The 22,928-nt window shown below is 34.7% G+C and overlaps 1 protein-coding gene and 1 pseudogene across 1 annotated transcript in view; both read left to right on the forward strand.

The window, feature by feature from the left end:
• Positions 1 to 2,271, forward strand: part of LOC128243713 (ribosome biogenesis protein bop1-like) — a 32,323-nt gene extending 30,052 nt beyond the window's left edge. The window contains exon 18 of the mRNA XM_052961632.1: positions 15 to 2,271. Coding sequence (XP_052817592.1) covers positions 15 to 168 — 154 coding nt within the window. The 3' untranslated portion in view covers positions 169 to 2,271. The remainder of the gene's footprint in view (positions 1 to 14) is intronic.
• On the forward strand, positions 1,300 to 19,647 carry LOC128244045 (ribosome biogenesis protein bop1-like; annotated as a pseudogene).
• The last annotated feature ends 3,281 nt before the right edge of the window (positions 19,648 to 22,928 follow it).

Consider the following 22,928-nt stretch of genomic DNA (forward strand, 5'->3'; position numbering starts at 1 on the left):
TTCTGTCTTTGCAGTGATATGCTACAGAACCCATTGATTGTACCAGTGAAGGTGTTACGAGGACACACGCCAGAAAAAGATGTTGGCATCCTAGACTGTGTGTTCCACCCGACTCAACCCTGGATTTTCTCTGCAGGGGCAGACTCAACCATTAGACTGTTTACTTGAGATTGGCCGTTTTACTGTGTTATATAATATGAACTGTCATTTTACCGGTAAATTTTTGCTGGGATAAGGATGAAAATTGTGTTCACATGCTCTCGGTTGGTTCATTGTGTAAATAGAAAATATGAACTGTTGTCGTTTTGAACTCTTAAGGGATAAAAAGGTGAATATTGTGGATGTTTTATCCTTGTTAGTTCCTTGTGTTATATAGAGTACTGTAATTGTTTTGAAATCTAATGCTTATAAACAAAAAGTTTCAGAATTAAATGATGAAAAAAGTACACAATAATAAGATTTGTACATGAACGACCAGGTTGATAAATTCATTCTTTGTAAATTTGGTGTGAAATAAATTGTTAGGTGTCATTTTGCACAACCAAGAGAATCAAGGCGTCCTTTTATCAGCAATTAATAGTATATCTTTACTTTGCTGGAACCCTAGGCGACTTGAGTATCAAGACGTCACTTTCATCAGCATTCAACCTGTTCTTGTCACAATGATGTACGTGTAATAGCTATGCTCCAAGTAATAAACATTTCATTTGTGAAACAGGTCTTGTACTATATATTGATGAAGACTTGAACTATATATATGGTCCTGGTTGCATCAGCAATAACAAGAGCACTGCGGAGAACTACTTTGTGTGATTTAAGCCGAACGAGGGGCATGACTACAATTAGTATATCCAGAGTTTTTGGCTTTCTGCCCATGGGACAATATATTGTCACTAGTCAATACATTGTCACTGTTAAAATGTGAAAATGGTTTCATGATTTTGTAATGAGTTTCGTGTCATAGCCAGTGTTAACGTTCTAGTACAACCATGTTAACAATTTGGGTTAAAACCAGCTTTGTTTTGCCAGTCAGAATAATGTGCTATTTGTATTGCTCCTCGAAGAATCCATGTTTTTGTCCACTCATCTATTTCAATTTTATGCCTGCATTAAATCTTTTGGACCAACTGCAGTATTTTGAAATAAGTTGACATGCGTAATACATCAATTAAAGGTTAATATCCAGAACTCCTAGCTTGATAAAAGGATTTCTAACTGCTAAATTTAAACATTCAGCCAATCGAACATATACAAATAATAGCACATACTCCAAATATTAATGTCGATAAAACGCCAATCATGTTGGACAATGATGATGACTTAGCTGATACAAAGCCGACCATGTTTTTGGACAGCGATGAAAGTAAACCATCTGCCTCGAAAGTTAACTTTTAAAGGACCTCGTTGTACATATGTATATAATGATAAAATTTTCGAGGAAAATGTATTATGAAAATGTCTTATTGCCACTGATGTCTGTTTTATGTGATCTTGTTTGCTGTTAAATCAAACATACTTTAAAATTAAGATCAGCTAAATCTCTGATAGCTCCATTAACCTTAATGTAACATTTCGATGCCTGGTGATCCCATATAATTTTGGTATAATTTAGGAGAGATATGATTGCTGATAACTGATTATATATGAACAAAAACAGGGTATATATTAAGTTACAAGTTTTTATATTTGTTCTTTATTTCAAATTTAATCGGAATTAAATGGATTGAGCTATTTTGCAATCTTTGACGGTACTAAAAAACTGTTTTGCTATAAAAAAAAATCGGTTTTGGGGTTTTCTTTTTTGCACACAAAACCCTTTAAAACGATATCAAAATAATATGAGGTCATTTGGCATTTAATAATAACAAATTTGTTCTTTGGATTCCTTATCATAAAGAAATTGGATGGTAATTCATGTATGTTGTTTGTACTTTAAATTATCATTGCAAACTCGAGAGTTGTACTATGCACTACAACTGTTTGTATAATGAAACACTCAACAAAATAAGTTAAGGGTCACCTATTGTAGAAATTGTTCAATAACTGTCATCGGCCAAAAAAATAAAGTTTAAGGAAGGTTGCTAACAGAAATATCGATGAAGACATGAAAGTGTAGGAAAGTATAGGCCAGAGTATGTGAACACAATCTGAATGTAAAATATGTTGTTTAAAACACTGACCCTTGATTATTTTTGTTGAGTTTAATGTATGCTATTTACAGCTTATTAACTAAAATATGCTTACATAAAGGTGTTAGTATGATTTATAATAAAAAATGAACAACTGTGACTTTGATAAAGTCTTTAAAAGGATTTGCACATTTAAGTTTTAATTTTAACTGTTCCAACAGAATTTTCAATATTCTGTTTTTAATTTCTATAACAGGATATTCGTAACATCGTAAGTAACATCCTGATGAAATGGTACAATAAATACAAACACATTGGCTACGATGTTGAGGGACGCCACCTGGTTAAGCCACAGCAGTGAGATAACTTGGATGACTTCCTGAACAAAGTTGATGATCCTAACTGCTGGTAGGCAGATTTGGATTGTCTCCCTTGTTTCAAGGTTATTTTCAAACACAATTCATTGTAAACAGATATTACATATTAATTTTAAGTTACAATGACCATGCAAAAGACTTGAAGCTTTTAACACGCTGAAAACTCATTTTCTATTCTATCTATTATTTGTCTGTTTAGAACCCACTGAAATTTTACTTGGTTCGTGGGTCAGGCGGGTTTTTGTGACCTCTGCATGTATATTTATGTACATGTATGGTTTAGAGGGGAATATGGAGTTGAAGCCAATACTTAGACTCTCTTGGTCTGTCAAATAGGACATAAGGAGCCATGATTACATACTGTCTCAAATCCAAAGACAGACTCAGCAAGTAAATATACAAAACTACAGTTCATTGTGAATATTTTTCTAATTGAGAATTTATGATAAAATTTGCTGAGCTTCATTACTTTTGAAAATTGTCCAATTCTTTACATTTATTTTTGTCAAAAATATGGAGTTAAGATGTTTTATGTGATTGAACAAAAATGCTTTTCTGCGTATAAGCCTCGACTCGGACTTGAGTCTGTTCGGTATCATGGGTCCTGATATTGTTTCTACCTCGGAAACTTACTGGGCCCATTCTTTTTTGTATGAATGCCATTAAGTAAAAGGCCCTTGGCATTTACTAGCCTTTCACCTTAGGGCAAGTGCTTTTCCACTGACTGGTAGCTCATAAATGCTTTTATTTTATCAAGTTGACCGCTGAGCAAGGACGATGTCGAGTTGATACAGATTCTACAGAGAAAGAAACATAAAAAACTCGCTAATGAGGAACTATATGACGTAAGCTAGTTTCCCTTTAATATTTTGAGAGTTGAATTAAGGCACACAAAAATACTGCTATTTGTGTTTTGTTATTTACATGATGTTGGAAAGTATTATTCACGCATGCCCTCAGTAATTAATGAGTTTGCTTCACAATAGGTTTGATTGAATCCGAGTTCACAAGTGAACATGTACGTGGTTTATTCAGGGCTTCATCGCACTCTTTTCATTTGTTTGAAGGTTTTTAACCAGGTTTTCTCATAGCGAAAGAATGACATTTGTTGTTGCTCAAAGGGCAGGCGGTCAGTTTCAAAACCACCTATGAAACTGATTTACTTTAGTTAGGGTAGACATATCTCGACCAATCTTAATTTATAGGAAGAAATTAAGAATACCTTTCATGGGATTGCGTTTTGGGCCCCTAGTGTCAAAGTCACTGTTAATAAAAATAGAAAAACGGTTGAAACTGAATAACTTAATTGACATATCTTGACTGAAATTGGTACATAGGAAGAGTTTATGGAACCTTTTTATGGGATTGCTTTTGGGGCCTCTTTTGTCAAGGTCAAGGTTACTGTTACTAAAAGTAGAACTGATTAACTTTAGCTTGCGTTGACATATCTTGACAAAACTTGGTATTGAGGACGAGTTTATGGAGGACTTCAAAGGGATTGCATTTGAGCCCTCGAAGGTCAATGTCGCTGTTACTTAAAATATAAAAAAAAACAGTTGAAACTTATTTACTTTAGTTAGGGTTGACACATTTTGACCTTACTTGGTATGTAGGAAGAGTTCATGGAGGACTTCCACGGGATTGCATTTGATGCGCCTTGGTAGAATAAGAAAAACACAAGCAAGTGTTGGCATTCTCTCTGTTTCTTATATATGTTCATAATTAAAAAAATGTTCTTGTTTGTGTTAAAATATTTAATTTATAGACTCATTTGAGTATGGCTTAGGTTTCCAGTTTATTCATAAAGCATACCTCGATTGAATACCCGGAGTAAATTTTCTGCAAAAGCCTCGTGTTCATGAATAATTAAAGAGGTGGAATTTTGGACGTTTGATAAGACGCCAGAGACACACCTCTGGCAATTTGAACAAGCTGAGAAGCTATGGTTCACTATGAGTATTAATGCATTATGAAGTGCTGTTTTCCGACTGTTTATTCTGTAAAGTTATAGGTATAATAAAGTGTGGGTTCTTATAATGATTTACTGGTTTAAGGCCATTGTACAGCGGGGAAGACATTTTGAACTATTTTTTACATAAATCTTAACCAGCTTGATTATTCACATTACAGTTTATTGGATTACATAGTACATATTAAATGTCCCAGTTTTATATAACATAATGATTAATATGCTTAATAAAGGAAAAAATACACCTTATTAGTTATTGTTAAAAGATTATTTTAATATGAAAATTCACTTGATCCTGATCATTGTGTATATCCTATCATCACCATTAAATGAGTCCTTCTCCAATAACATCAATTAAATTACATTTTTAATAGCAAACACATAAATAATCTAAAAAATATAATGTCAAAAACAAAATGCTCACATAATTACAATTTCACAAGGTTCTATTGAATGTCTGTGTAACAGTGTTTCCTTTCAGCACATCATCAAATTGATCTCTGTACACAACTGATTCATGCTGTAGACTTTTTCCTCTGCCTATCTACCGAAGATCCATCACCAGAATATCATCTTGATCTCCTCCCACAACGAGCTTGTCAGTGTGAGGACTGTACCAGGCTGCCCTTAGATAATAGTTGCCATCTCCCTCCCTGACCAGTGTAGCCAGCTTCTTCTTGCCTTCCTGGTCAACCTGTACCACCGTATTGTTGTGCCATGAACACACAAACACATGGCCATCCTCACTCACATGTACACCACATGCTGAACTAATGTCTGGATCCGACAGTGTAGCTAGAATGCTGCCATTCCTATCAGTTGTTAATAGTTCTGGCTCGTAATAGTTACAGATGTAGATCTTATTGCCGTCTTGGTTCAAAGCAAAGTTAATCACTGTCTGCTTTTCTGATCTGTTTTCAAGTATCTTCTTGACTTGCTTGCCGGCTTTGGTGTAGATGTACAGGGCAGTGATGGAGCCCACATACAGCTGGTCTCCATGGTGCCTGATGGACATGCAGTCATGGTCAACTGAGAACTTTCTTGTCATTGTGATGGTGCCAGCTGACACGGAGAGAAAGTGGACCTCATGAGTGACATCTGCTGGCCAGTTTACTGCTACAGCCACCTGATTTCCTGTGATATGACATATGTCCTGGGGCTCTATAGGGACATCACACTGGGCTATAACCTTATAGTCCCTGTTCAATACCTTCACTCTGTCATTGCCTTTATCTGCAAGAATTATCTCTCCTGTTGGAAGTTCCGTTATACCAACAATGTCACAGACCTCTGTATCTGGCCTAATTTTCACATTGAAAGTTGATTTGTTCTCAGTCTTGAAAACCCTGCAATTAATAGTCTTTTTAGAAGACTTATTTTCGGACAGCTCATGTCCAATCTGTATTTCTAAGTTTTCTTGGATGTTGCCTAGTATGTTAAAATCAGACAGCAGTTGTGTAATTGTGGTTTCAGGCTTGAATGTTGCAGTCAGCTCAGGTTTGGTTGACAAAGCCTGGAGCAGGCCCTTGGCCTCTGACATCTTCTTTTCACACTTCCTGAAGCCAATGTAGGAGCTTGGTTCATCGTCCTTGTCCTGGGCTTGGATGGTGTCCATCAAGGCCTTCAGCTGGTCATATATGTGTGTGCAGGAGTCAATGTCCTTCTGAAGTGTGTCATCCAGGTTAGCCAGGACGATGTCCATCTGTTCCACTGTCTTCTTCTCCAGCTCATCCAGCAGCTGGTTCAGTTTCTTCCTCAGGTCCTTGATCTTTGTCAGCATGGACTTGCCAGAGATCTTCAAGGAGCCTTGGTTCTTCTTTCTGACCTCTCTTACCTCGTTCAGACCTGTTATTACCTGAGCAACCTTAGATGGAAGCTGCTTGAAGTCTGCCATCTTATGTATGCCCTTGGCCACATCTGAGATCAAGCTGATGCTTCTGCACATCCTGTTGTAGAGATAATTAAATATAGTAAATGAGTGACGGGAGGTAATTGTATAGGATCAAAAATTGTATGTGTGACCTGTCTTTGGATTCTGTGAAAAGATAAACAAGTTAACCCAAATACTTTCATCAACAGGCCATTGATTGAATTATACCTAATCATGAGTATGCAAGTGTTATTTTGTCTAAAATTATGTATTTTTTTGTTCTAAAGATTTACCATACCTATTTGTTTCAGTTTAATGCCTCTGAAGTGGTAAATAGTAATCAGGCATCCATCTGTCAGTCCGATTGATAACTGAATCAAACTTAGGCCCAGAGACCTAAACCTTGGTATATTATAACCAGCAGATGATTTTGAGGTCAATTGGTCAAAGGTCAAGGTAGTGGTGACATCAAGCTTAAAATCAATTTCCGATCAATAACTGAAGAAAGCTTTTTTTCATAGACCTCAAACCTGGTCGGCAGGTTGGTAATGACCGGCAGATGAACCCTATTGATTTTAAAGTTGATGATTTAAAGGTCAAGGTCTTGGTGACCTCAAGCTAAAAAATCCGTTTTTGATCAATATGATATCTGAAGTACGCTTAGACCCAGTAGTTTTAAACTTGGTAGGCAGGTTTGAAATGTCCAGCAGATTAATCATATTGATTTTGATGTCAGTAAGTCAAAGGTCAAGGTTTTGATGACCTCAAGCTGAAAATCCATTTCCTATCAATAACAGAAATTGCTTTGGCACATACTATTAAAACTTTGTAGGCAGGTTGGTAATGACCAGCAGATCAGTCACATTGCTTTTAAAGGTCATTAGTCAGTCACGTTGTTTTTTAGGTCATTGGTCGAAAGGTCAAGTTTATTGTGACCTCAAGCTGAAAATCCGTTTCTGATCAATATATGAAGAACGCTAAATAACTTCTTGTATTTATTTGCCAACTTAACTGTTTTTCACATCTTTTTATAAAAAAAGATAAAAAGCAAATCCTTGTAAATCCATGATGCATCAAACAGAAAAACATACAATATGATATTACTTATCACATGCTATACCTTGGTTGCAGTTAATATAGCCATCACATAATTTTTGTATTACACATGTGTAATATAACACTATTGGTCAGAAAATATATTTGTATAATTAATTTGCAAAAGTAATTGCTTAATTTTCAATATTCTAGCAAGTCGACTCATGCGTCAATTTCTCATTTTGTATTTTGATAGGGGTTTATTTGATAACAGTATAACATTTTCCATCGAGATCCTCAGAATTTAAAGGTGAAATTTTGTCTTGAGTCCGTAAAAACATTTTGAATGACGTAAAGTAGTTAGTATGTATAAACAGAAAATGATGTCGAGAACACATAACAAAATTTGGGCCATAGCTGTCAGCGAACACGTTATATATTACCTTTTTGGATGTGTTCAATCTTAATGTGCTGTAAACATCAAAAAAATAAATATCAACATTAAAGCTATGGAAGCCAGAACTATTTGGGCCACTGCTTTTTTATTGTTCGTTTAACAAACCAACCGCTAAAAAAAACCTGATTTCCGAAAAAGAAAATATTTGGAAATCCCAAACTCTTTTATTCCCTCAGCTCCGAATTTTGCCTGCGATATAATTAAAACGTTGGGGAAAGAAAGACAACTACTTCCACATAGACTTTTTATTGTTTCCATAGCCAGGCGTCTAAACGTCATCCAATCGTAAGCGCTGAATTTCGTATCCAGACGTTTGATTGGACAACAACGCTTGAAGAAACATGGCTATTTCTCGGACAGCAAAACAGTAAATTAATTTGTTTAAATAAATGAAAATGATACTGTCTCCCATATTAATAACTCTAATACACTCGTAAAGAATGTTTGTGGATATGGAAAGGCTGGAAAATGCAGGTAAACATCAAGGGAGATCGTCATTATATAAACCAAATGACATTCCGGGCTCCCTGTTGATACCATTCTGGGTCAAATGCATTGTCATAGAGGTTTTGTTAAAAACAGAGGAAGAAAACTTGCCACCTGTCAAAGACTGTCAATGCATTTGATATGATGATGTCGACGACAAAGAAATTTGACTGGGTACCTCCTGAAAAGTATGTATTCTGGAAGTGTTTGACGAAATGTTTTTTTGTGCCAGTGCTACGGACCTATTTTAGGTCCATGTTTGTGCCATACCAAAAAACTCTTCACATAATAAGTTCAAAATAGTTTTTCCTTTTGTTTGCTGTGTATAAACCTGGGAAAAAAGTGTGCCCTGGTTGGGATTCAAACCCACAACCAATGGAGCACAAGCATGGCCATCTAATAGTCATTTTGGGACCAAATCAATTGAGCTAACATGTGCTAAGATTGTGAACAGTGTTATGATTGTGAACAGTATCTAGTCAGTGTTAACTATCGTGTAACAATTTAAATAAAACTTTATAATAGTGATCAATATAATCAATATAGAACTGCTGTTAAGATTTATTGATGTGATCACCATTCAGGCAGTAATTGTTCAGTGATTGGAAGAAAAATATTTTTTAATATAGCACTGGTGGTAAGATTCAACCCTGTTTGGTGTTTAAAGTATAAAGTTTTTAATAAGTAGCTCATTAAGTAATGTTTTATTTCCTACCAAAAAATAATACAAGATTTTGAAAAAAAAGTATATTTTTTTGTTCCTCCTCCTACGAACATATTCAATCATGGTGGTTCGTTAAACAAACAATAAAAAATAAAAAGCCTTGATGTAATTTGACTGGATATGAAAATCGAATTAGTTATTTTATTTGTAATTGTTCTGGATATATAAGACCTTTTGTATTTTACTTTAAATGGTCAGATTAATATGTGGTTTTGAATCATTCGGGGCACTATATTTCTGGAATGCATAGCACGGGAAATGGCATTGCTCTTTAGTATTCGGCAAACGATCACTAGAACAGGTGAAATTTGGTAGGTAACTTGCTATTTTCTACTGGAAAAGCATGTGATATAAAGAATCTGACACTCATCATCATATATTACACAGTTTTATTCAACTCATCCATGAAATGTGTTAGTTAGTTTGCCAAAGGCTCGCTTACTAACTTTTTTTCCTGAACTCTTTTAGTTCAATTGTGTATCATATGACATCTATTTATGTCTGAGAGACTGACACAGTTGTATAAGATGAATTCTCTTTGTGGTATTTCCTTTATATCACACTTGCAAGTTATAATGATTCAAGGTTATCATTCTTAATGCTCCAATATGGAAATCTGTATATACATTCTTATTTCACCTGCTTATTGCTTTTCATTTTAATCACACTCTGTATTTCTGTGGACTTAGTTAGAGCATGTTTGGATTAGATTTGGTTGTTGGTGTGGACCTGTTTTAGATTTATTTGATTTATGACTTCTACAAGTTATTATAAACAATGACAATAAAACAAGATTAGTCTCATTACAAAGGTTTTTAACAATCAGTTATGTCTCTTAATCTTGGCCATATAAATCCTATAATTATCAAAGATTTGTTACCAATAATCCTTTGTCTGAATTTTTTAATCATATTAAGTAAATCACTAACCTGTGTTTCAAGGATACACAGAGTTGGCAGCACATCTCAGCGTGGTCCTCACACAGAAGTTCTATGACCTTACGAGGGTGAAGGTCACATGAAATGAGGGTGTCGCCCCGCCCTCCCCACTTGTCCACATCCTCATAGCCCAACACAGCATGCTGTTTCAGGATTTTGGAGTGAAATGTCAGGCATTGGTCACAGTAGTACTTTGAGCAGTCTCTACAGAAATACTTGGCCTCAGTATTTAGCTTTTCTTCTTGACACGGTGAGCAGACAAAGTCATGGATCACATCAGATGCCATTGACATGGAGTCTTTAAAGAACCAAGAATGCTTTGAAAACATATTAAACCAATAAGTTTGAGTATTCCATGAAATATTTCTGTTAAATGTCACAAGTTTTAGCAAGAATTCAATATGTCTTTGTGTCAACAAACCTTTTAAATTAAAACATATACTTTCATTGATAACAGATAGCTGTGAATAATCACATTGAATGAGAGTCATTTTATAATGAATGTTTATCATCATAAAGTTTGACCTAATCAAAGGTACAGAGATATGAATATTTATTCAAACAGGCTTTTATATGCAAATAAAAATATTAGCTATCATTAAAATCAACACTATTCTTTTGACTCAACAGATCCTTACTTAATATACAGAAAGAGGCTTAGATGGCTATTTGAAGCAAACCTTATATAAACAATATATATAACTCTAGGCTCTTTACATATTTATATAGATAAGAAGATCTCCAACAATGTTTTCGGTTTTTTCACCAAAAAAAAAATGAATTGTTCAAGTAATAACCACATAACTTAACTAAAGCCTTGAATGGTGAAAATGGATTAAATGTAAAATTTAGTTATTTAAAATAACCATCTTTTTCTAAAGGATAAGAGAAAGATAAAAGTAACTTTATGAATGAGTAAACTATTGGATAGACAGGTGATATGTTACAAAAAGTTGTCCAACAAACTAATTCAACAGATTTAGACTAGGAACACAGTTGCAATGATCATGTGTTCTCATTTTGAACATATTTTTCTATCAGCCACAACCTGGTCTTCTGACAGTTACGGACCATTGAAAGTAAATTATATGTTTATGGTTGGTTACATATGTTTTGCATTATTGTTTATGCTGCATGTAGAAAAGTATGTAAAGGAACTTTTCTGGCTTTAATGTCCTAGAATCTGAAAACTGTTTATAACATCATTTAGTCAGGTTGGCCTAAGCTCCCTGGCTTTTGGCTACAGTTCAACCCTGTAAACGAGTATAAACATGCTTCTTCTGGTAAACAGGCAGTCTTATTCATTCCCAACAAAATAAAAGCACTTGATTATACTGGTTTATCTTAAATGTAAGCTTCATTAGTGAAATTTCAGCTGAAAAATTATTGAAACTGTTTTACTTTCATTTATACATGTATGTCATTCAACATAAATGTGTTTGATGGGAGAATCATCCTGAGTGACATTACTCCATAAACAGTATGTATACAAAACAACCGAAATATGTGTGAAGATAAAACATAATTATATAACCCTTCGATGAATGTATATTGAGTAACTAAAATGTTCCAATGTATCCTTTTCTGTATATGTTCCGGAATGTACAGTACATGCATATTTTGATCGCACCTCGTTCACCAAGTCGTTTAAAACATCAGTGATGTCAATAGGCACCAGCTGCCAACCAAAATGTTCAAATAACAATTGGTCGAGTTTTAATTAGCAAAAATATGTGAATTTTAAGTAGAATAAGTATGAGCTGGTTGATTACCTTGTTATTTGAGACGGTTCAACTAAAATGTATTGGAAACCCTGTTAAACACAATTTTAAAACTTACTGAGAGACCTTCATACATGTTGTGCATAATGATGCAGGCCTTCAAAATTCAAAAGATACCAAACATACACCTGAACATGTACAATCTTATCTACCTCTGTTTTGCTATTGTAATCATTGTTCTTGCTTTGATACTATTCTTTTGGCAGCATTTCATAAATAATGAATACATTCATAACATTATTTATGAATTATCGGAATGTGTTTCTAATTCTGTGTTTCAGCAGTGTGTTGACTGGTTTTCCAGTGAAGTGATGATTCACCCTCTCTCCAACCAACCCGAACACAAGAGCAGCTTTATACCCTCCAAATGGGAAAAACTCAAGGTTGGTCATTCTTATTTGGTACTCAGGAAGTATCTTGGTCATGGGTTGACTTATTTTTCAATGAAATGATAAATTATCTTTGGTGCAACAGTCCATTATACAGGAGTTTAATACGCCTCAAATGGTAGAAACTCAATGTAGGAGGTATCTCTAAATGAGATTTCTTTATCAATGTTATTTCCCAAGAAATAATAGGTTGAAATAAAAAGGATGAACTAAAGGAAGCCTAGCGAAGTATGATGAGAAAGCAACACCTGGGAGTATTATTCATTTCAGTGACATATATATTGTTCTCTTTAACAGGTGGGTCAGATGGTGCATGCCCTGGAGATGGGCTGGATGAAACCTAGCAAGCCAGATGATGAAAAAGATGAGGAGTAGAATGACGAGCCAAACTTCTACATGATCTGGAATGACGATGATGATGTGAGTCGAGATTGCACAATACTTTCAAAGATAGAGGAAAAGCATTTTAGGCTTATTTGATTTTCAAGAAGTATTTTAGGCTTGGCGTTTTCTTAGCGATTTACACAGAAACTGTTAAAGTTATTCTGATGACACTTGGTACACATGTTTCTAGTTGCAATTCCTACATGCGAAACAATGCCCTTACTGCTGCCTTCAATAGTTGTTAAGTTTACCCTCTTTAATGGTAAAAAACAGACAAGCATTTTTGTTTTCTCTGGAGTTCTCTTGTTACAGATTTGCATTTGGGTAGATTTCTTTCTTTAAATGAATATTTAAATCACGGCTTTCTTTAAACCTTTCAAAGTAGTATGTAAATGTTTGACATAGTTACCTCAAACAAAAAGAAAAAAATGTTTCATTTCTCGTTTACAGTCAGAGATGAACAAGCGATACCGCCAGCATATCCCGGCGCCAAAGACATCACTCCCTGGGCACGCAGAGAGCTACAATCCTCCACCAGAGTATCTGCTCACTAAAGAAGGAGTTTGCTATGGTTAAAGAACACATGCTTCAGTAAGGCTCTTTTTTGCGAAATTCATGTAAATGTAAAACTACAATTTCTCATTATTAAAGGTTTAAATTGTGAACGAGCAAAAGCAAGCATACTTTTTCCCATATAACGTTTACTTTCAGTTACCTTTTCCAGAAACATATATGTGTGCGCCTGAAAGATGACACGTCCGATAAGTGGAATTTTAGTAACTCTGTTACTCAAACCATATTTATACTTTCATTATACTTTCAGAAAGAGCGTTGGAAAGACAAAGACCCAGAGGATAGAAGAGTCAACTTCATACCCAAGAAGTTTTCCAACCTACGCACTGTTCCTGGTTACTCCACATTTATACAGGAGAGGTTTGAGCGATGCCTGGATCTGTACCTGTGTCCAAGACAGAGGAAAATGAGGGCAAGTGCCGTAGAGAGATACTATGCTTTCAGTAAACTTATCTTAAATCTTAATCTGGCATGAAATCAATAGGAAGATGGACCCAAATTCATTAAACATTGCTTTGTCCTTTTGCTAAGAAGGATAAGTCTGATAGTTTAGGGACTCCTGCATCTCCCTCTAGCTTGATCCCTGATCTTTTTATATACAATTTCTGACTTTTCTTACTTCAATTTAGATTATTTTATCCTAAGGCAGTCATGATAGACACAGTACACAATGGCCAGAATTTCCTTGTGAAAATGGTTTTAGAGAATTATAAGACATACCTGGTAAAAACAAATTGCTGATACTAAAATGCAGTGTCAATGTTGAGACATCTTAAGCATGAACAAAAAATATTCATGTCTCTTATGATTTTACATATTGTAAACGTTTTCTAATGTTTTTGCAGATGAATGTTGATCCAGAAGATTTGATACACAAACTGCCCAAACCCAAAGACCTTCAGCCTTTCCCTACCACACAGTCATTGGTAAGCTTATCAATTTTTATGCCCCCAAAGGGAGTCATATAGTACTCACAATGATTTGTGTCTCTTCTTAACAATCAAGTCTTAGCTGTAACTTAACCCAAATTGATTCGAATTTCAATCAAACTTCACAGAAAAGTACTGTAGCATAGAAATGTGTTGCGCATAGCATTTGTGCTCTCGTCTCTTAAGTTCATAGTCAAACTTTCAGATCAATTGGTTACTTTTACCATGCCAACAAGGCCAAATAGGGGCATTTGTCACATTCCTGTGATAGCTCCTGATCATTTTTACTTAAACAAAAGTCTTAATTAACTAAAAAATAATATATTGCCAGGCTTATATGAATGGTAAGTCAAAGTACAAAAAAAAATATGAAGCTTGTTAACAGAAACTAAGTTTCGGTCATATCTTGCCAAAACATATGCAAGGGTCATACACAGGCATGGTTCATTTCAGGCAGTGACATTTTAAGTGGATATGAACCTGACAAACGTACAACCATGGTATATCTAATCCAAGAATTTACAAATGTCTAAGTATGTTGTGTGACTGTTGACTGATAAATAAAAAAGCAGCATATTCTCGTTATGTTTCCGTATTTTGTCCACATATGAGTTACCAGGATCACCAAGGATATGATCCTTAATGTGCCGCACACCCCAGCAGTTAGAATTTGGCATGATGTGAAACCTAAAGCAATTAGCAAAAAATGTCTATTTCTGTCCTACAGATCTACAAGGGACACACAGGCATGGTACGTTGTGTGACAGTTGACCCTAGTGGTCAATGGATAGCCAGCGGTGGAGACGATGGAACTGTCAGGGTTTGGGAAGTTTCAACAGCCCGGTGCTTAAAGACCACGCTTGTCCATGGAGGAGGGAAAGTCAAGTGTATAGCATGGAATCCAAACCCTACTGTATGCCTGGTTGCTGTTGTGAGGTTAGTCATTCAATAATTTATTTCAGAATGTATACAAGTCCATGGATTAGTTGTCTCGAATGTCATATAAGTCCATTTTACAGTTATTGCTTATACTCGCCAGACATTCAGTATATTTGTGTTCCATTTACGAAACACAGTTATTTTAATCATTCAACTTAAGGCTCATATAATAAGTTATGAATGATAAACCAGTGGCTTTAGAAATTGAGTTTTATACAAACCATAAAAGAAATGCATAAGGACTGTCATAACATGTTTATACTGAAATTTTCTTTAACCAGCGACCGAAGTGTAATGCTGCTTAATCCCGGGGTCGGAGATAAACTCCAGCTGTCCAATACAGACACCATGCTGGAACAGACACAGCCTGTTGACAACCAAGGTACATAAAGTGATATGGTTGCGATATTGTAGAGTTTGCACTTGTAAGTGTTCTATACTGCAAGGTTTGTGAGATGGTCTGTGCATGAAGCAAGAATAAGAATTACAGGGAATTAAACTGTAAAATTCAAATTACATTCACACCTAGAAATAATTATCTGGGTTATGCCCCTTTTTAGTCATTTTTTTTTGTCAAAAGAAGTTTTGGTATTATAATTGCTGACATGTCATTGTCATAGGTTTTAGCTTCATAATTTTGATCATAAAGAGAACTTCCATTAATAATGGAATGTTTTTTAAAAAAGAAAGGTTTTTTCCAAATACATTCATGATTCTATTGACTGACCAAGGAAATATTTTAGATAAAACTGCCATTGACCATTTTAACATTTGAAAAACTGCCATTGACCGACCATGGAAATATTTTTAGAAAACTGCCTTGACTATTGAACTATTTCTTTTACAGATGCTAAGGTTCCTGTTGCGTGGAACGTGTGTGAAGGGAAAGAGTTTGAAGCAGGCTTCCGACTGAATCTTTCACACGGACATGTAAGTCGATTTATATTTTGCTAAAATCATTGATTACGTAAGAAACTATTGAATTTTTAAGTTAATTTATTTAGGTTTGCAAAGTGATGCGAACTCACTCACACCAATTTTAGGGTAGGAGTGGTCTAGTGGAAATATTATCTGCCTCTCGCCCAATAAGTTGTGTATAAAGTCCAGTCAGGATTTTTTAAATGGCCTTTCAAAACCAGTACTTGTTTTTGCCCAGGAAATCGACTCAAGCTTGATTCTATGAGCTAACAGCCCAAAAATAATCAGTATAAACATAGCATGGGTGCTTGTCAGTTTGATTATTGACATCCACATCAGACAAATGAGTTTCCTCTTACTGCTCTGGTCACTGCAACAAAAGAAGACCTAACTCTCACTAGCACTGTTCTTAAAAGTGTGATAATTATTATTATGTTTGACTGTCATCTATTGTTTAAAAATAAAGAGGGATTAACCTAAATTTATTAAGAAGAAAATAAGCTTTATTTGCAGCCTTTTTGTGAGATATTGCATTCACATTATTTGTCTTATTTTCCAGGATATCCACATCAGACAAATGAGTTTCCTCTTACTGCTCTGGTCACTGCAACAAAAGAAGACCTAACTCTCACTAGCACTGTTCTTAAAAGTGTGATAATTATTATTATGTTTGACTGTCATCTATTGTTTAAAAATAAAGAGGGATTAACCTAAATTTATTAAGAAGAAAATAAGCTTTATTTGCAGCCTTTTTGTGAGATATTGCATTCACATTATTTGTCTTATTTTCCAGGATGTCTCCCAGGTGACATGGCATTCTAAGGGAGACTACTTCGCCACGGTAATGCCCCAAGGACAATCGCGATCAGTGCTTATACACCAGTTGTCACGGAAACGCTCACAAAACCCGTTCTCCAAGTCCAAGGGCATTGTACAATGTGTGAGATTCCATCCGCTGAGACCTTTCCTGTTTGTTGCAGTAAGCTGTTTTACTATTACGTTTGTGTCTTGGCCATTCCACTTTCTAATGTATTTAAATACAACTCGGTACACATGTCGCCAGGGACAATATGCATTTGTCAAGTTATTTCCATAACTCTTCCTATAAATTATTGTCAAGTTATGCCCCTTATGAGCTCCCGTGTTAGTCGAAGAGTTTGTATATTTGTTTGAATACTGTTAAAATCATTACTTTCGACTTTTCAGACGCAGAGGTTTGTGAGAGTGTACAACCTGCTGAAACAAGAGCTGAGCAAGAAGCTGATGACCAACTGCAAGTGGGTGTCCAGTCTTGCAGTGCACCCTGAAGGTAGGCTAGCTTGACCATTAACAAACTCTACTTATTAGAATAGTTGAGCTGTTTCCAATCGGACAGACTGTTATTTAATAAATTGGGCTGAATACGTCAGTTTTAAAAAAAAAATTGTACATTATGAAAAAATTATTTAAACTCAAACTTTTTTCACTTCTTTGAAGGTGTCATTTATATTTTCCTATATTTTCCTTTCTATTTAAAAACAATGAGAAATTGACCTAGATATGTAAACATATATGTGTAATAAATAATAAATGTATATATTTTGATCTTGGACAGTATATTTAAACATTACTTAAAATTGAATTGTTTCTTAATTTCTTACAAGTTCTCTTCTTGTTATAGGTGATAATCTGATAATTGGCAGCTACGACAGCCGGTTGAGCTGGTTTGACCTGGACCTTTCCACTAAACCATACCAGACTCTCAAGTAAGTTTTGGAATGTTGAATTTTTTATAGATCTTATTCCTGAAAAAAATGGCTTATGGTTTCTCCTGTAGGTAAAAGTGTTATGAAAGTGTAAGTATAATGGAAATTATTGGCATTTAACATCTGTGTTCGAATTTTCATTTACAATTGGTAAATTAAATGACGTTGCTTTTGTCCAAACTGCAGAAATGAAAAAATAATGATGTCATAATGGTTAGTCGGTTCATTAAAGTGACACTCTTGTTCAAAATCAATACTAACACATGCAAAACAAATATAAATTTTGAGTGATACACCCTCAAATACTTACTAAATAATGCACTTATGGAAAATATTAATACCTATAAACAATATTATAACCGTGTTTTTAATAGCTGAAAACGCAAAAATATTTAATGATTGGTGATGCTCAAAGATTTACTGCTATCTACTATGGTCTCATAAGGTAGCAATACCGTGTTTTCTGCACATTTCTTTCAACTTAAACTCGGTATCCTTCCTAAGATATATTGTTTTCGACATTTGTACATCCTTTTTGGTATATTAGAACAATTGTATAAAATGTGTTAAATCTTATTTTTGAGTAATAGTGCATCTTTAAGAAGGAACACCAGGTTTCTCTGCAGAAAAAGACAAGGGCAAAATAAATGTAAAGTATTCACCGCCGACATGTTTTCCAATTGATATACCACAAAGTATAGTAAGAGACTCAGAAAAGGAAAATTTTAGGTTGGCTGTATAAATGCTATTTCTACAGCAAGGATGTTAAAAGGTGTTGTATCTGTCACAAATAACCTGTTCTACAGTAAAAAGATATAAAAAAAATATTTGTATTTATATAACCTGAAATGGCTTAGAAAAAATGTTTACAATGTTAATTGAATCAATTGTAGGTAACACTAGAAGGTCATTCGTCGTGTGTGTTACCATAGTGGTAGCACATCATTTCCTCCGTCAGCCATATTAAACTGCTCCATTATGTACATTGTAATTTCCGTATTTTGTAGACACCACAAGAAGACGATTCGTCAAGTGTGTTATCACCGTCGTTATCCGCTGTTTGCCTCTGTCAGCGATGACTGCTCCATCATTGTGTGTCACGGAATGGTCTACAAGTAAGTTTTTCTACATAATGTTTATCTTCTTATGCTGATTTTTCTCCACGGTTGATGCAAGAATAATCGCAGAAGGCCATAAAGAAAAATGATGTTTCATACATTGACATTTTTGTGTGTAGTTTTACAGATTGCCGAAATACCGACATGAACAAATTATACAAATATACATACATGATACCTCTCCAGTTTTAGAAATACATTACGGTAATAATATATATCTACTTGCATATTTTTTGGCCTTCAATAGCTATTCTGTCTTTGCAGTGATATGCTACAGAACCCATTGATTGTACCAGTGAAGGTGTTGCGAGGACATACGCCAGAAAAAGACGTTGGCATCCTAGACTGTGTGTTCCACCCGACACAACCCTGGATTTTCTCTGCAGGGGCAGACTCAACCATTAGACTGTTTACTTGAGATTGGCCGTTTTACTGTGTTATATAATATGAACTGTCATTTTACCGGTAAATTTTTGCTGGGATGAAGATGAAAATTGTGTTCACATGCTCTCGGTTGGTTCATTGTGTAAATAGAAAATATGAACTGTTGTCTTTTTGAACTCTTGAGGGATAAAATGGTGAATATTGCGGATGTTTTATCCTTGTTAGTTATGTGCGTTATATAGAGTCCTGTAATTGTTTTGAACTCAAATGCTTCTAAACAAAACAGTTTCAGAATTAAATGATGAAAAAGTACAGAATAATCAGATTTGTACATTAACGACCAGTTTGATAAATTCATTCTGTGTAAATTTGGTGTGTAATAAATTGTAAGATGCCATTTTGCACAACCAAGAGAATCAAGACGTCCTTTTATCAGCAATTAATAGTATACCTTTACTTTGCTGGAACCCTAGACGACGCGAGAATCAAGGCGTCACTTTCATCAGCATTCAACCTGTTTTTTTGTTACAATGACGTACATGTAATAGCTACGCTCCAAGTAATAAACATTTCATTTGTGAAACAGGTCTCGTACTATATATTGATGAAGACGTGAACAATATATATGGTCCTGGTTGCATTAGCAATAACAAGAGCACTGCGGAGAACTACTTTGTGTGATTTAAGCCCAACGAGGGGCATGACTTCAATTAGTATATCCAGAGTTTTTGGCTTTCTGCCCATTGGACAATATATTGTCACTAGTCAATACATTGTCACTGGTAAAATGTGAAAATGGTTTCATGATTTTGTAATGAGTTTTGAGTCATATCCAGTGTTAAAGTTCTAGCACAACCATGTTAACAATTTGGGTTAAAACCAGCTTTGTTTTGCCAGTCAGAATAAGGCGCTATTTGCATTGCTCCTCGAAGAATCCATGTTTTTGTCCACTCATCTATTTCAATTTTATGCCTGCATTAAATCTTTTGGACCAACTGCAGTATTTTGAAATAAGTTGACATGCGTAATACGTCAGTTAAAGGTTAATGTCCAGAACTCCTATTTTGATAAAAGGATTTCTAACTTCTAAATTTAAACATTCAGCCAATCAAACATATACAAATAATAGCACATACTCCAAATATTAATGTCGATAAAACGCCAATCATGCTGGACAATGATGATGACTTAGCTAATACAAAGCCGACCATGTTTTTGGACAACGATTAAAGTAAACCATCTGCCTCGAAAGTTAATTTTGATGAGTATGCCGAATAGACGCCAGATGAAGAGGTAAAAAACTCATCTTTAAAAGGACCTCGTTGAACATATATATATAATGATAAACTTTTCGAGGAAAATGTATTGTGAAAATGTCTTATTGCTACTGATGTCTGTTATATGTGATCTTGTTTTCTGCTAAATCAAACATAATTTAAAATTAAGATCAGCTTGCTCTCTGATAGCTCTATTAACCTTAATGTAACCTTTCGATGCCTGGTGACCCATATAATTTTGGTATAATTTAGGAGATATATGATTGCTGATAACTGATTATATATGAACCAAAAACAGGGTATATATTAAGTTACAAGTTTTTATATTTGTTCTTTATTTCAAATTTAATCGGAATAAAATGTATTGAGCTATTTTGCAATCTTTGACGGTCCTAAAAAACTGTTTTGCTATAAAAAAAAACCCACGTTTTTTGGGTTTTCTTTTTTTGCACACAAAACCCTTTAAAACGATATCAAAATAATATGAGGTCATTAGGCATTTAATAATAACAAATTTGTTCTTTGAATTCCTTATCATAAAGAAATTAGATGGTAATTCATGTATGTTGTTTGTACTTTAAATTATCATTGCAAACTCGAGAGTTGTACTATGCACTACAACTGTTTGTATAATGAAACATTCAACAAAATAAGTTAAGGGTCACCTATTGTAGAAATTGTTCAATAACTGTCATCGGCCAAAAAAATAAAGTTTAAGGAAGGTTGCTAACAGAAATATCGATGAAGAAATGAAAGTGTAGCAAAGTATAGGCCAGAGTATGTGAACACAATCTTAATGTAAAATATGTTGTTTAAAACACTGACCCTTGATTATTTTTGTTGAGTTTAATGTCTGCTATTTACAGCTAATTATCTAAAATATGCTTACATAAAGGTGTTAGTATGATTTATAATAAAAAAGAACAACAGTGACTTTGATAAAGTCTTTAAAAGGATTTGCACATTTAAGTTTTAATTTTAACTGTTCCAACAGAATTTTCAATATTCTGTTTTTAATTTCTATAATAGGATATTCGTAACATCGTGGGTAACATCCTGATGGAATGGTACAATAATTACAAACACATTGGCTACGATGTTGAGGGACGCCACCTGGTTAAGCCACAGCAGTGAGATAACTTGGATGACTTCCTGAACAACGTTGATGATCCTAACTACTGGTAGGCAGATTTGGATTGTCTCCCTTGTTTCAAGGTTATTTTCAAACACAATTCATTGTAAACAGATATTACATATTAATTTTAAGTTACAATGACCATGCAAAAGACTTGAAGCTTTTAACACGCTGAAAACTCATTTTCTATTCTTTCTGTTATTTGTCTGTTTAGAACTTGGCAATTTTCTTATCAGACCCACTGAAATTTTACTTGGTTCGTGGGTCAGGCGGGTTTTTGTGACCTCTGCATGTATATTTATGTACATTTATGGTTTAGAGGGGAAAATGGAGTTGAAGCCAATACTTAGACTCTCTTGGTCTGTCAAATAGGACATAAGGAGCCATGATTACATACAGTCTCAAATCCAAAGACAGACTCAGCAAGTAAATATACAAAACTACAGTTCATTGTAAATATTTTTCTAATTGAGAATTTATGATAAAATTTGCTGAGCTTCATTACTTTTGAAAATTGTCCAATTCTTTACATTTATTTTTGTCAAAAATATGGAGTAAAGATGTTTTTTGTGATTGAACAAAAATGCTTTTCTGCGTGTAAGCCTCGACTCGGACTTGAGTCTGTTCGTTATCATGGGCCCTGATATTGTTTCTACCTCGGAAACTTACTCGGTCCATTCTGTTTTGTATGAATGCCATTAAGTAAAAGCCCCTTGGCATTTACTTGCCTTTCCCCTTAGGGCAAGTGCATTTTCTACTGACTGATAGCTCATAAATGCTTTTATTTTATCAAGTTGACTGGTCAGAACATTGTGCTGAGCAAGGACGATGTCGAGTTGATACAGATTCTACAGAGAAAGAAACATCAAAAACTCGCTAATGAGGAACTATATGACGTAAGCTAGTTTCCCTTTAATATTTTGAGAGTTGAATTAAGGCACAAAACCATACTGCTAATTGTGTTTTGTTATTGACATGATGTTGAAAAGTATTATTCACGCATGCCCTCAGTAATTAAGGATTTTGCTTCACAATAGGTTTGATTGAATCCGAGTTCACAAGTGAACAAGTATGTGGTTTATTCAGGGCTTCATCACACTCTTTTCTTTTGTTTGAAGGTTTTTAATCAGGTTTTCTCATAGCGAAAGAATGACATTTGTTGTTGCTCAAAGGGCAGGCGGCCAGTTTCAAAAACACCTATGAAACTGATTTACTTTAGTTTGGGTAGACATATCTCGACCAATCTTAATTTATAGGAAGAAATTAAGAATACCTTTCATGGGATTCCGTTTTGGGCCCCTAGTGTCAAAGTCACTGTTAATAAAATAGAAAAACAGTTGAAACTGAATAACTTAGGATTGACATATCTTG

Source organism: Mya arenaria, chromosome 8 (genome assembly GCF_026914265.1).
Source record: "Mya arenaria isolate MELC-2E11 chromosome 8, ASM2691426v1".
In the NCBI taxonomy this organism is placed as follows: Eukaryota; Metazoa; Mollusca; class Bivalvia; order Myida; family Myidae; genus Mya; species Mya arenaria.